The sequence below is a fragment of the Polyodon spathula genome, chromosome 23, assembly GCF_017654505.1.
Source record: "Polyodon spathula isolate WHYD16114869_AA chromosome 23, ASM1765450v1, whole genome shotgun sequence".
In the NCBI taxonomy this organism is placed as follows: Eukaryota; Metazoa; Chordata; class Actinopteri; order Acipenseriformes; family Polyodontidae; genus Polyodon; species Polyodon spathula.
This window is the reverse complement of record NC_054556.1, coordinates 6,367,429-6,382,874: the sequence shown is the minus strand read 5'-3', so window position 1 is coordinate 6,382,874 and position 15,446 is coordinate 6,367,429. Positions and strand designations below refer to the sequence as shown.

General features: G+C 34.6%; 2 protein-coding genes across 2 annotated transcripts; one reads left to right on the top strand and one right to left on the bottom strand.

Moving 5' to 3' along the window:
- Window positions 1-1,744: 1,744 nt before the first annotated feature.
- Window positions 1,745-10,151, bottom strand: slc2a9l1 (solute carrier family 2 member 9, like 1). Its single transcript, XM_041225502.1, has 12 exons — window positions 10,055-10,151; window positions 8,946-9,094; window positions 7,909-8,069; window positions 7,135-7,259; window positions 6,628-6,757; window positions 5,938-6,086; window positions 5,649-5,836; window positions 4,685-4,795; window positions 4,011-4,112; window positions 3,458-3,533; window positions 3,047-3,174; window positions 1,745-2,389 (listed from the first exon to the last, which is right to left on the bottom strand). The coding sequence occupies exons 1-12, from the start codon at window positions 10,149-10,151 to the stop codon at window positions 2,186-2,188; spliced, it is 1,620 nt and encodes a 539-aa protein (XP_041081436.1). The 3' UTR covers window positions 1,745-2,185.
- Window positions 10,152-11,619: 1,468 nt separating this feature from the next.
- On the top strand, window positions 11,620-15,389 carry LOC121297733 (26S proteasome non-ATPase regulatory subunit 6-like). Its single transcript, XM_041224193.1, has 8 exons — window positions 11,620-11,826; window positions 12,766-12,971; window positions 13,323-13,468; window positions 13,592-13,811; window positions 14,067-14,175; window positions 14,379-14,547; window positions 14,734-14,811; window positions 15,121-15,389. Exons 1-8 carry the CDS (start codon window positions 11,691-11,693, stop codon window positions 15,215-15,217), a joined length of 1,161 nt encoding a protein of 386 aa, XP_041080127.1. The 5' UTR covers window positions 11,620-11,690; the 3' UTR covers window positions 15,218-15,389.
- Window positions 15,390-15,446: the final 57 nt, after the last annotated feature.

The window sequence follows — 15,446 nt, the reverse complement described above, 5'->3', positions numbered from 1 at the left end:
TTGTTGTTGTAGTGCATATTCTGTTTTAGCTTTCTAGTAGCTGTACTATTGATTGCTTTACATTTTGGTTCACATATTTTTGTTTTGTGATATTGTTTTTAAACTGTCGTCTGCTTTTTATAACTTTAAAAAGACTCAGTTACACCCTCTCTAAGCAGATAGATCAACATATATTGGTAGTTTATTGTAATTTTAAAGAACTAGCTATAGCGTTTTTTTTTCACTTGATTTTCTGTTGCATGATATTTCATGTAGGAATTAATGTAACCCAGTAGGTAGCACTGTGGCTGCATGTTAGCAGACAATAAAATAAATTAATAATACAGTAGTTGTAGTAATAATAATAATAATAATAATAATAATAATAATAATAATAATTGATGCAAAATAATGACCTGCAAATTGTTCTAAAAATGACATTTAAAAAAATGTGCATACCAGTGTAGCATAGTTTAGTAGCTATTCAGATACTATTGTGTGCTGCCCTGAATAGCACTACAGGTCATTACAATTGACTTACACATGCTCTATTAATCTGTATTCCTCCACTTATCTACTCTTATAAAGCACTCAGATCTGCATAATTGAGTGACACCTGTGCATGGTAGTGCATTGGCATACTTGTTGAATTCTTAAAGTGTTGCTGTGAGCTGATCATGAAGTAAAAGTTAGAGGAAGAATGTACAGTAAGTAGCTACCGTAGCACAATAAAATTACATGTGAAGTCACATTAGTTAAGTAAACACGTAGCAATTACTCAGGCTATCAATCAATGTGAGAAATACTCATTTTAAAGCTGAAAGTTGGAAACAAGAATTAATATAATACAGCAGCTGTAATCTGAAGTGACCTGCACTTGTAGAGGCATTTGGTGCATGTGTAAAGCACATGTTGTGTACAGTCCAGGTCATTGTGAATTGTTGTCTGTGTAGATTTTTAGAATACAGTGTGCAGCACAATTTCATGCAATATCCTTGTCCCCGAGATCCATCAGATTAAATTGTGGGCCAGGTACTGTCTGAGGTTGACTCAAGAGACAATGAAACAGAAATGCGTCCCTTGCAGTGTAAAATCAGATGTTAGGTGTAGAGCTTTTAATAATGAACATGCAGTGGCATAATCTGTAGCGTGAGTAATACGTAATAAATGTTTTTAATAGAATTATCACAGATGGCTAGCATGAATATCTTTATTTCACCATTATGTTTTTAGGTATTTATTGTCTTACTATACTACAAATATTACCATAAACAGGTTATCATAAATAAATAAATAGATGAGTTTACAAATACTAAAACAAGAACAAGAACTGTTTGCTAATGTTGCGTTAAAAATTAACGTGCCGTGTAATATATTATTCGTGCATGTGCCGTACATTAAAAGAAAAAGAAGCGCAAACATTTATTGCAGCAAAAATGGACCTCGAAGGCCATTAGCGAAATGAAGTTGCCGCAAAAAAAAATCCTGTTTTACAGTATTGTCTCTGTCTAAATATAGCCTGAAGTGCAGAACTATTTCAAACTAATACCATAACAATAATTAGATCACCCCAATGTATTCATAATTAAGGTCTTGTATTAAGGAAAAAAAATAAAAGCACATTTGCATATAAGGTCCAAAGTTGACTCTACAGTTGCACCCTAAGTAGTACTGTACTTTTAATACTAAAGAGAATATGAGACAAGACTTTAAATAAAACATAGTCTAGCACTCCAGCAAATGAATCAGTTGTTTATTGGCACACCACACTTTATCCTTTATTCATTTACTCTCCCATTTCCTTCAGTACACACAACATGCTCAATGAAAACAAGAAAAAAGAGGGAGCCCTATTGTCACCCATTACAAGTTATGTTCAGAGCTTGCTTACATAATTAAAACCTGTATTAAATATATTTTGTAATATTTTGTAATGCAGCAACCTCCACTACACATAGAAGATGTATAATTTAATGACTTGTCATTATTGGCATTAAATTTGCCGTAGGACAGCAATCATTTAGAATTAATCCAAGCATCAGTGTAAAACATTTTTGTTTAATGTAAATGTATTGGATAGAAATGTAAAATGAAACATCAATCATTTCTGATGTGTATGATAATACAGATATTTCTCATGGTCCTACCAGTTCTGGAGTGATTTAATGTACCAGATGCGTGGTCATGAAAATAATGTCTTTTAACATTACAGTCTTGTTGATAGAATAGTCTCATCATGGTTCTGAGCATCCTTTCTGCAGAAAAGTCTGCAAATATTTGTGCTGTTGAATTCTTCTGATATTTCTAGCATAGTTTTCCCCTTTGTTTCAGGGACCATGAAAAAGACAAACAATGCTCCACACAGGCAGAACCCACAAAATATCAGAAAACTGAAGTTTTTAAGCTCGGCCTGAAAAAGAACCAAAAATACTGTTACTGCAGATTACAACACGACAGGAAACATATTGTCATTAATTAAAGTGTAATAATGTGAAGATCTCTCTGAAGTTTCAGGCAGTAAACTCTAAATGAGGTAACCTCCATTCACATTCACCTTCCCTTCATTACCAAGGCAGGTACATTTAAACCTGCCTCTCTTTGCAGTATTGTTTGTGCGGTGCTATTAAGTTCACCTATTGCTCCTCAACATCCAACTGTTTCAGCCTCACTAAGGAGGTTGGTAGTCAAACTGCCTCCCTGCCTATCTCTCAGCACTGTTTGAGAGCTGTCAATCAACATTTTGAGAGACGAGGCACCGTGCCAAAACAAACTTATGTCAAATTGTATTCTTGGATAAAATGTGTTTTTAAATCACAAGGGTTTTCCTGATTAAAAGTTCAGTGAAAAAACACATAGAAGCATGGTAAAGAACAGAGAAAAATAAATCTAATAGCGCAACATATTTTGTTGAAACAAACTTAATCAAAACCATTATTGTGCTATCAAACACAAATGTTAAGCTAAAGAGGCTGATGGGACGATTATATTATGAGGGTACCATGTAAATGTTTCCAAGGGTTTTGTCATTAATATATGAAATGAATTCCTTCTGAAACATTATACTTACAACCAAAAAGGGGAAAGCCATTCCTATCACAGCAAACTCTGTTCTTTTAAGGATCCCAATGAAAACAAAGGCTGCCGGTCTTGAAGACTGAATGAAAATCTCATGACAAAGAGGCAGTATCGCACTCGCTGTGGCAAAAAAGAGCACTGGTCAGGCGGATTAAGCTGTTTCGTGAAAAAGTCTGAGCATTACAATATCACACATCACATTGCAGACAGTTGGGCAAGGGCATTTCAGTAAAATTGTTATGTTATTATTTTCATATGAAATTTATAACAATGCATGGCATGTTACGCACACTTTTTTTTTTTTTAAGCTGATTGATCACAGTACCACCACACTATAAATTTGCTTCTTTTGCAGCAGACATCATAATGGTTTGACTATAATAGTTTAATAAGCATGTCTTACCTGGGCCAAGTCCATAAAACATGATAAAGATAAAGATAAGAAAGATGTTGAAGTACGGTAGCCAAGATATTGTATCCTAGAGTGAAAAACAATTTGGTGAAAATAAAATCTAGTATTTTTTTAAATAGGTATCGTGGATTCCTGTAACTCTGCTAACTAAGTATGGAATACAAAACTACTGACGGTCAATTAAAGCATCTGATAATGGTATTTAGTAGCTATTGCTTCTATTTGTGGCAATTTTTGTTGAGGTTATCAAGTTTGAAAATAGAAACAAATTGTTGAAGCCACTTCCTTTTTAAAGCACACCATAGAGGATTGACTGTGGACATTCAAGGTTCTATTTTGAAGCCAAGGTGCATTTCCAAAGACGCATGAAATCGTTCTAACAACTGAGTTTCTCCTGCCTGTTCCTTTCAGTAGCAGGTGTTTCTAGTTATTATGCTGTACTGTAATTGTTTTATTCCTCTGAAATGGCTTCCTTGATTTTTAATGTTCCAATCTGACCCCCAGTCTGCAGTAATGAATGTAATACAGTACAAGAAATTCTCACCTTCAGATAAAGTGTAATTGTGAGTAATGCCATTGTTGAAGCCATGCAGACGAACCCTCTCCATAGCAACGCTCTTCTCCCTATGTTATCAATGAGAAATCCCTGAAGAACACAAGTCTATGGTTAAAGGAAAGAAGAGAATTAAGCCATGGATTCATTTCTGTGGCTTCAGTCTTTTTTCCACTGTATACAAACATAGTCAAGAGCCAGCAAGATATTTATACAGAGCTATGATTATCCAAAAAAATATATATTGTCCTAACGCTGAACAAATTATTTACTGCATTTTTTTTAATTTATTTCAGAATAATGTATCATAATTCTTTTTTTTATGACAAGCGTTTTGGTTACTTTAAATAGCTATGGAGTTTGATTCACACACACACACCAAACAATTTTGTTTGGCTTGTCATAAGACCATATGGAATGACAGAGCTGGACGGCACAAAGGTTTTGGAATGCCGTTGAATTAACATCTGTGTGCTCAATCCACTCATTACAGAAACCAACAGGCTCAGCCCCTGAGCTACCTATATTGTTTTGTTTTTTTTATTTCTGTTTTATTATGCAGAAGGTGTTTCCTTTTTCATTAGGAAATCAGACTTAGCACCTTTTGATTTGGAACAGTAACAGAGATTAGGCTCTGTTTCCAGATGATCTTTTCAAGGACCTACACATGTGATTGAAGTGAAGACTTCAGTAGCCCCTACACCCAGCGTCACATAACAAATCTTCTCATCAGGAATCCCAGCCTCACGAAACACTTCAAAGGCATAGCTGGAAATCTGAAGAGCACAAACTCAGATTGTCAATTTGCATCATTTAGGTAATTGAATTCTACTCTCTGTTAAGTACACATCCTAATGTTATCATTAGCATTAATAAGAAAGTACAGAAAATGAACATGTATGATTTACAAAAGTAAGGTGGACTTTAATCTAAGACAAATGTTTCAACCAGAAGTCTTTATCAATGTCTTCATGTGATGATAACAAAATAGTTCTCTTTTAGGCAAAAAAATAAATAAAATCATTTGCTGAATAAACATGATAAATCAAGATTTAAATTAATTAGATGATTGCTGTTTGAGCCTAATTCAATAAACCATTTAGTTGGAAAAGGGTGCTTTGAGAAAATATAAATGTTTGCAATATAAAATTAAGCAGATGTGAAGCAATATGTGTGCAATATGAAGTTTTGATTCAGTTAAATTAAGTATTGCTCTGTTTTCTGCCTGTATAATTAATTTTGCCAATGCTTTTTGTCACGTAAAAAGTTGATTAAACAGGGCTGGAGAACAGAATAAAGAATATCATCTCCCAGGTGCAACACTGGCAATGACAAGGTAGGCCTATTATATAGTATATTGTTATCATTGTATCTGAACATCATTGGTTGAAATAGTGGAAGCAGGATTCACATGAGGAAGACAAATTTGCCAATACAACAAAAAATGTCTGCATTGTCAACAAGGTCTGCTTTGTGATACATACTGCAAAACCTGGAAGAGTGTTGTATATTATTACTTTGCTGTGAAACTGATCATGATAGTCGGACACATCTTGCACACAAAATACATGTCTTTGTTATCTGCAAAATGCATGCAGGGCCTTCATGCAAATGGCATATACTACTTACTATAGAGACTCCACTGAACTCAATGGCAGTGAGAGTCACCAGCACGGTGATAAGTTGCCAGCGTAGGGATCTGTCTCGAAGAAGCTCCCAGACACTTTTAGGTTTTGCCCCTTTTATCGCAGCCTGCTCCTCCAGCATCTCCTCAATCTCAGCTTTGAAATCCTTCCTCCCCCAGAGCTTTTTCAGGGCTGGAAAAAGTCAACAGAAGAAGCTATTAACTATCTGATGTAATTAAAGTCATTTTATTTGTCTTTATACATCATTTCTGAAAATAAATTACAAAATATACCTTTATGGCACATTTCTTGGTTTCCTTTGTCGATTAGCAAATATCTGGGGGCCTCTGGGAAAAACGGAAGTGAGATGAGCTGAAATACAGCAGGAATACTGGCAAAGGCTATGAGAAAGTGCCAGAGATCCTCACGCCCCAAAACTTCACTGTACGGAACAAAATGACATGAAGAGTGACAATGGCTCTTTCACATATACAGCTGAAGCATCCTTAATGTTTAAAAATGTCTTCTGCACCCCCCTATCATTATGCCTTAAAAGTCTGACATTGTGACTAAAGAGCACCCTATTCCTCCGTGTTGATCAGTTTTGATCACAACAACCATGCTTTCCTTCTGGACAGAGTGCTTTTCCAACCTAACACAGGCTGTGCCAATCTGTTTTTACTGAAGCGGTGGACCACAGTAATAATATTTGAAGAATACTTTATCTGCAGGCAGGGAGCTCTATAGAAAAGTGTTACAAGTGAAAATTTGAATCAAACAGTGATAGGACAGCAGTAAAAGGGTGCTCAAGCTTTTAGGGTAAAATGTCGTTATAGCTGTACTTGTATAAAGATTTTTAGTTTTCAAGATATATACATTGGTAACTATTTTGTGCCTAGCTATTTTTCAATAATTTACCAAACTTATACAGTAATGTTTAACTCCAGAATTATAATGTAAGGATCTTTTGAAAGCATTTTTACCTGAGGCCAAAAAGTTGCCCCGACCATTTCCCGATGGAATTGAATGTTGCTGCAGACATTGTCACAATTCCTCTGATTTTTCTGGGTGCACTTTCCCCAAGATAAATGACATGGATATTTGTACCTAGTCCTTAAAGGTGTTAAAAAAATACATACATATATATATATATGATATATATATATATTAATATTGTATAATATATATATGTTATGTCATACATACACACAAACATATACATATATACACACACACACATATACATATATACACACACACAGTATGTATAGGGGGTATTTAAAAATATATCTTATTTCCATCAAATTCAATTTCAGAATGCTCTGGGTGGTTTTGCTTTTGCTTTGACATTAATGAATACCATTTGCATGAATCAGCCTCTTTGATCAGCTACAGAGAGCATTTGACTTGACCTGATTCTGGAAGTACTGGCATGATTGCAACATAGCCCTCCTTATTTGTTAATACCAGATATTAAAAGTGATATGTACCTGTGCTGAAACCATACAGAAATCTTCCAACCAAAATCATTTCAAAAGAGTTGGCTTTTCTGCTGCAACCCATTATCGCTGCTGCAGCTAAAGCGATGACGTTGTTATAAAGCATGCATTTCTTTCTAGAATGAACACAATCTGTTAAGACACATTCTTTCACATAGAGTATTATTAAACTTACTAAAATATGAATATGTATTCATATATGGAATATACATGTTAAAACATATTGCTTTGAATTATAGAAAACTTGGGGGTTGAGACAGAACCACAAAACCAGCCTAATTCTCAGATGATGATATTACTACACAACTTCCTGGATAAAGAGATAAAGAGGAGTTTGTGGTGTGTGGGGGTTGGAACATTTGTTGCCCTACTCAGACGATTACTTACTAAATATCTTGGTTAATTTCTTCAAAAAAAGATACACGATTTTAACAACATTTACAACTAATGCAGAATGACTCATAAAAAGGACAAGGGTCTATCAGATGGGAATTTTGCCTACACATCTTTATTATGGTGTTTAGAGTTATGAGAGGTCATCAGAATGTGACGATAGACTGCAGATAAACCCTATGGTAATTCCATTAAAGTTGAAACTAACTTCCATTGGAAATACTGAATGTTTTAGGCAAAATTTCAATATGATATAACCTGTTTTTGTTTGCTCTTTATTTTACCTCCAAAAAAGCTGATCTGCATTTGCCACTGTATGTGTGGTAGTTCTTGCTTATTAAAATGTGGTTATACTGTACAGGTATGACTCACCTTCCATATTTTATAATAAAGTATCCAACACTTAAGGACCCAACCAAGCCTCCTATGGAATAGACAGACACTATAGCTGACCAGATCAATTTTACACTTCTCTCCTCCATAGGGTTGCCATAACGTGCCACCCAGCTTCCATTTATAAAATTCTGAATGTACTGCAGATTAATGAAATAAAAGGTATTTTAAGAAATGATATAACACCATTGATTGAATGTAACACACACACACACACAAAAAAAAAACATTGTACTACTGGGGATTTAAAAAAAAAAGCAGATTTTTTTTTTCTTCTTCATATTTCCAGTATTTTATTCATGCAATTTAGACCAATATATATTAACGTGCAGTAGTGTGAATTAGCCATTTATCAGCTAGTATCAAGAGTCACTAAAAGCAATAACGGTCGGATCTACAGTCAAACCTGTGTTAAAAGCTGCAGGGTTCCTCTTTTCAAAATGGCTGCTCTAGTGCACTGAGAGTGTGTTAATTATCGCCCACGCTGTCAAACAGAAAAGAAAAACAGAGCTTCCTGCAGTGATTTAGAGGACAGATCTCAAACCCAAGTGCACTAGAGCGGCCATTTTGAAAAGTGCTTTGAAACAGACTTCAAAGTTAGAAGTGTAAAAAGTTTTCGGGATGTTAACTACTTACTCTTTGAAGACCACTTATAGTGTATAAACGGGCCACCTATATAATAACAATAATCTTTATTTTCAAAAAGCATCTTTCACAGCAGATCACCATAAGAAAGCGCTTTACAAGATATGAGATTAGGGTGTGAACTATGCATCAGTTGCAGAGTCACAACAATGCCTCACCCAAAAGACAGAGCACAAGCATTAAGTGACCTGCTCAGGGTCACACAATGAGTCAGTGGCTGAGCTGAGATTTGAACCAGGGACAATATGGTTACAATTCTGTTTTTTTAACCACTGGACCACACAATTGCCCTAATAATGAAAACAAAAAAAAAACATAAAAGTGAAAACACGGATTAAAAAACACTGAAGAAGTAAAATACATTTTCTTACAAGTGAAGGAGAGTTGATAGATGACATGTGGAATCCATTTTGAAATGTCCCTCCAATTCCCAAAGCAATTATGAAGAACAGAGCTCGACCATAGAGCTGAAAATATTCAAGGAAAAAAAGATGTGCTTGACGGTAATGAGCAGTACAAACTGTCAAGCACCGTGACTCATATCACAACGTAATGCTATTTCATTGCCTTGATGAAAATGCACTTTGCTAATCATTAATATCCTGTCTATTGGGCCGTTGGTTTTGTATATTGAGGAAATTGTTTATTTCCCAACTTTTAGCAAACATTTCATCATCCATCTTATAAGCAGATTTTAAAGTCACTCATTTAATTTAGTTACCAGGCTAAGTCAGTGCACAGGTAGAGTCAATTTGTAACCACTTAGTTACTTAGAAAAGTTAATTTTATCAGCTGAGTCATATCAAGGTTGAATAAAATTGTATTTAAAACACACACACACAGAGACACACACACACACACACACACACACACACATAATATATATAATATATATATATCAATTAGATATATTATATAACGAGATATATATAGATATTTATAATATTATATATATAATTTTCACACATTGTATATGAATGCTGTTTTCAGAATCCATTTTTTTAGTGTGCATTAATTGTAGTCTTGTTATATATCAGACTCTGCTAAACATGACTGGATTTCATTAATTGTTAAATTATGTACAATGTAAACTAAAAAAGTAATTGAAAAACAATTACATAATTTTACATCCCTTATGGAACAAATGTACATTTTTTATATAGGGTAGAAAAGTATGATCCTTACATTTTTAATATATAAAAATTGGCCGCTTTTTTAATATATTTAAAACATATTTTAGTCTGTAATCCATATATTTATTTTATGGGTTGAAAATATATGGTCCAGCATATATTTTCATTAGTCTGTAATCCATATAAAATAAATATATGGATTACAGACTATAATATATTTAAAATATATCTCATATATTTTAAATATATAAAAAGGGTCCAATTTCTATATATGAAAAATATAAGGCTCATACTTTTTACTTTTCATACTTTTAGGGATTTTAAGTAAATGAAAAAAGTATTCCTACCAGTTGCTTCATTAAGATTTCCATACCGGCAATGCACACTGACAGAGATGTTATACAGATTGTCCCTATTTCTTCGCTTGCCCAGTAATTTATACATGGTCTGTTAGGCATTTGAAAAGTCAGATTAATTGTTGACAGAACAGTGGTCAACCTTAAGGAATAGCAAGTCTAAACTTCATATGCACGTAGCAAATAGATACACCAGCACCTTATTTTTCTAGTTTCAATGTATTTTTATGCTTATTCTCACAAATAACTTAATCTTTATTTTAGGTGATAAAAATCAAAATGCAATTGATCTTTAACCCTCCTATTAGGTTTCGGGTCTATTTGACCCAACTCTAGTTTCCAATTAGCTTAAATGCTATTTTTCTTTTCATTTTCTGTATAATATGTTATGACTTTTCCTAAGTTGGGGTCATGAACTTATACACAGAAGACAGAACATTTGAGATGTTTATTTTTTATTGTTTTAGAAGAGGTGATGTATGCAAATGCGATTTATCTATGTAGATTTGTGTGCAGGAATAAAACAAACTTCTTCAATTTGTTATTTTATTATTATTATATTTGTATTATTATCTCTGGAAATGGCTGTACTTATCTGGAGATATTTATAAACAAAAAAAACCAAACAGTATATATCTACATGGCAGAGGCTAGTTTTCACTGTCAGTATTGCAACAGCATCTCACTGGTAAAGACACTCCAAAATGAGAAGCTCCCAGGTTGGCAGTCAAAGAAGTTTTATCACAGCTCCTGGACCAAAAGAGCATAAAAGAGTAAAACATTTGTAAATAAAAACAGTTAATCAATTTAAGGCTGTTTAAATTAGTTTGAAATTGCATCGGGTCAATATGACCCAAAACATAACTGATGTACCTAAATTCTGAACAGGAAGGTTAAAACAAGACCACATTTTCTAGTATTGCAATAGTTCAATTTTACCACTAGGGGGTACCAAAGTCTACATTAACAGTTCAATATCAATGTCATTATGTACAATTCAAGTAACGGCAAAACTCGTTCTGAAGCACTATCCTCCTGAGCTAGCAATACCATCTCCCCTTGACTATAGCTGTAGAGGGTTAAAGTTCTGCCATAAATAACCCCCACCTCCAAGTTCCCAGTTCGACTACGTCTAAAAAGATCTGAATAGAAAGCTGTATAATGTTATTCTATATAAACCTCTTTTTGACTTAAAGAAAAAAGCAATTCTAAAATGTAAGGTGGTATGACGTTACATTGGGTCACAACTAGTAAGAGGTGGACAAAATGTTTATATATATACTATAGATATAATATATATGATATATAGATATATATATATTATATATATAATTAGTATATATTTTATAAATCAGTGTTCAATAAGATTGTTGATCTTTCATTACAGTAAATACGGTGCATCCTGTACATTTACATGGAAGAGCAAATGTACAATACAAACAAATAATAATCTGACCTTGCCCAGCAGGCGGCACTGCCGGTTAAGTACATGACCTTCCTCTGATTTGCGTTCCTCTTAGATGACTAGCTTGTTTTTTGGTAATACTGAAAGGGGAGGGTTTTCTTTGTGCAGCTCATTGAGTTTTGTAGCTCTGATCACTCAATAGAGGTCTTTCCAACACCAACAATGCCACTGGAAAACCTAGAAGAAGAGGGCTTGCCTAAGAACCCAGATCTGCGGATAGCACAGCTCAAGTTCCTGCTTACCCATCGGGAAGATGTAAAAGTGAAGCAGGAGTTGATGGGAGCCATTAAGGAGAACAGTGAGTAGCAGAACACGTTAGACGAAATCATGCCGCGTCAAAAGAGATCTGCAGAGTCACCGGGGCCTGAAATCCATCCCGGGCCTCGAGTACTTCATGTAGCCTTGGCCTGTACGTTGGGAGCGCGGCAAAACAGCAACTACGAGAGGCTGTATAACCAGTACATTAGCGTAGAATTAAAAGGCGATTATTTTGTCTGTAATCTCACATTTGTTTAGAAAATTAATAGAGAGTTTACTTAAATGGGCGTCTGCTTTTACTATGTTTGACAGATACGTTACCGGTAGTAGTGTTACAGTATATACCTGGGCCTGCAGCTAGTTAAAAAGGCAATTGCTAACATTAAACCAAGAGTAACATTTTGTTGTTTGTTTTCGTTTTTGTTTGCATTGTAGAAACGTACCATTAAAATAACACTGAAATTCGAATGGGGATGATGTTTACTGAACTGTTGTCAAGTCGTTGCTTTGATGGGTTTTTTTGTTTTGTTTTTGTTTGTTTTAACCCGACTGGTATTTTACCACCTGTCAGAAGTAACCTGTCTAAAATGTATGTTTGCATGATTACAAATATTATAGCATTAAAGCTATTTTTAAAAGGAAATTCTTTCAATTAAATTGACAGTTTTTGAAATCCTGCTTTTGGAATGCTTTTTTCAGAGCTGACATTTCAGCTCTGTACTAGTATTGAGTATTGTCTATAAAGTATAAAGTTGTATCTATACTGAACCGAAATCAAAAATGTGCGTTTTAAGATTCAGTGTAAGCACTGCACTTGTAACGTGTTCGTGTTCTGTCTCTTTCTCTGTACATGTATGTTTATATATATATATATATATATATATATATATATATATATATATATATATATATATATACACACACACACACACACACACAATGTTATCTAAAATAACTTTACATTTGATTCAATTTACAGACATGGCACCATACTATGAGAGCCTCTGCAAAGACCTTAAGTGGACGGTGGACACAGATCTACTGAGTAAAATGAGAAAAGCAAATGAAGACGAGTTGAAACGCTTGGATGATGTGCTGGAGGATGCAGATAAGAATCTAGGAGAAAGTGAAATCCGAGATGCAATGATGGCAAAAGCAGAATATTTGATCCGGATTGGAGACAAGGTAAAACTTGCAATGAGTTCTTCAGACCACTTTATTATACTGCTTCCACAATTTTCAGGAAACTGCAAATTAGACAACATTACATTTACCAATTAAAAAAAAAAAAAAAAATGCTCTTTTTTCTGTTTGAAAATCAATTTGGCTAATAAAAGAATGTGCCTCTCATTAGCCACATTACTAAGGGTGATTGGTCAACGTTGTTAGAGGGAGGGCCTAAGACCGCATGGCTGTAGATATAGAAGTTGCTGTGAGCCAGCCTTGTTTTTGTCCACAGTTGCAAGCAGCTTTTTAAAGCATGTTACAGCGAATGGTTTAAAGTAATGGTGGTAAGTTTTGTTTGTCATGTTTTAGGAAGGAGCTTTAACTGCATTTCGCAAGACCTATGACAAAACAGTGGCTCTGGGACATCGGCTTGATATTGTGTTCTACCTGTTAAGAATTGGATTGTTTTACATGGACAGTGACCTCATTATAAGAAATACTGAAAAAGCAAAGAGGTATGTTTTGCTTTTACTTTCCTCTTTAGAAGCTGACTTTGGTGATGCATGCTTTCTCAAAAATCAGTGAATAGTTCCTTTGAATAAGCACTGTGTTATAGTAACTGAGTACTTCTTTTCTAGCTTAATAGAGGAAGGAGGTGACTGGGACAGAAGGAATCGTTTGAAGGTTTACCAGGGTCTTTATTGTGTGGCTATTCGAGATTTCAAGCAAGCTGCAGAACTCTTCTTGGACACAGTCTCAACATTTACCTCCTATGAACTTATGGATTATAAAACATTTGTAACTTATACGGTGTACGTCAGTATGATTGCACTAAAGCGACCTGATCTCCGGGAAAAGGTGAGACCAGCACACACAATCCTGGGGTCTACTGTGGAATTGCCTGCATTTTCATTGTTTATTGGTGTAGTTACTTGTTTCATATACTCTTAGAGCCGAGGTAAAACAAACATGTTAGTTTGAATTGCATGTCTTACAACCACACCTTCGTGAGGTATTTACAGATGAAAATGAAGGATTAGATTACATAGCTTTGGGTGACGGGAGTTCATTTTACACTAACACTAGATTATGATTTTCTTCTTGGATAAACAGGTTATCAAGGGAGCAGAGATCTTGGAGGTATTACACAGTCTTCCTGTAGTGCGGCAGTATTTGTTTTCACTATACGAGTGCCGATACTCTGTATTCTTCCAGTCATTAGGTAGGTATTATGTATTTCTTTTTTTATATGCCTGATATGCAGAAAATCATTCACAAATTTCCTGTGAGCCTTTGTCTAATTAAAGTAATCCTTCCCTTTTTTGGTTTTACCCCAGTACAGACCACCTTTCTGAGATGTAGGTTTAGAAAGACTATTTTCTATTCAGTCCTAAGTAGGTTGCTTTGTGTTTTCTTTAATTGCAGCACTTGTAGAACAGGCGCTCAAGAAGGACTGGCTCTTCGCTCCTCATTACCGTTACTATGTTCGGGAGATGAGAATCCTTGCTTACAGCCAATTGCTGGAGTCTTACCGCTCCCTAACACTGGGGTACATGGCAGAGGCTTTTGGAGTTAGTGTGGAGTTCATAGATCAGTAAGTAGCTTAGTAGGGTGTGTATTTGCATCTATCACTTAAGATTAACAGCAAAACCAGTTACCTGTAGGGTATTTGGATCTTTACTATTAAGAACCAAAAACTACTGTAATATTTGTTGATTTCAGTTTGTAAATTTACTCCAAAAATGTTGTATCTATAATGCATATTTGTTCTATTTTACAGAGAACTTTCACGATTTATTGCAGCTGGTAGACTACATTGCAAAATAGATAAAGTAAACGAAATAGTGGAAACAAACAGGTACGGTATGGCTTTGCAGTTATTTATTAGTTTGAGTTATCTGAATTGGACAAAATAGAACATTATATATTGTGTTTTACCTCTGAATATCAATGTTTTCTAAGTAATTTACTATTCAGTTTTTCAAGGTGTTTTTAGAGATATGGATAGCAGAGTGCGGATACTAATGTAAATATATAATACGCATTTTTTAATCTCATCATATACCAAACCACTATTTTGTGTGTGTTTTTTTTAGCTGCATGCTTGGATTATAGCCAACAAGCTTGTTTTCGTGTATTCATTTTTGCTTTCTATCCCTTTATGCAGACCTGACAGCAAGAACTGGCAGTACCAAGAGACTATAAAGAAGGGCGATCTCCTACTGAACAGAGTCCAAAAACTGTCCAGGGTTATTAACATGTAATTTGGTTAAAGGCAGGAACATGTTCAGAATTTGAAATGTTAAGCATCTAAAATGTAGCTTGTTGTATTTACAATTGATAATGGTTTATGGATCTAGTAAATGTACTTGAAGTACTGTTTGCTACAATGTGCAAACACCTAACTGTATATAATAAAATTCACGTTTTCACAAATATTGTCTCAATTACTCTGCACTACACTGATTTAATTTGAGATACTTTTTCCTTTTA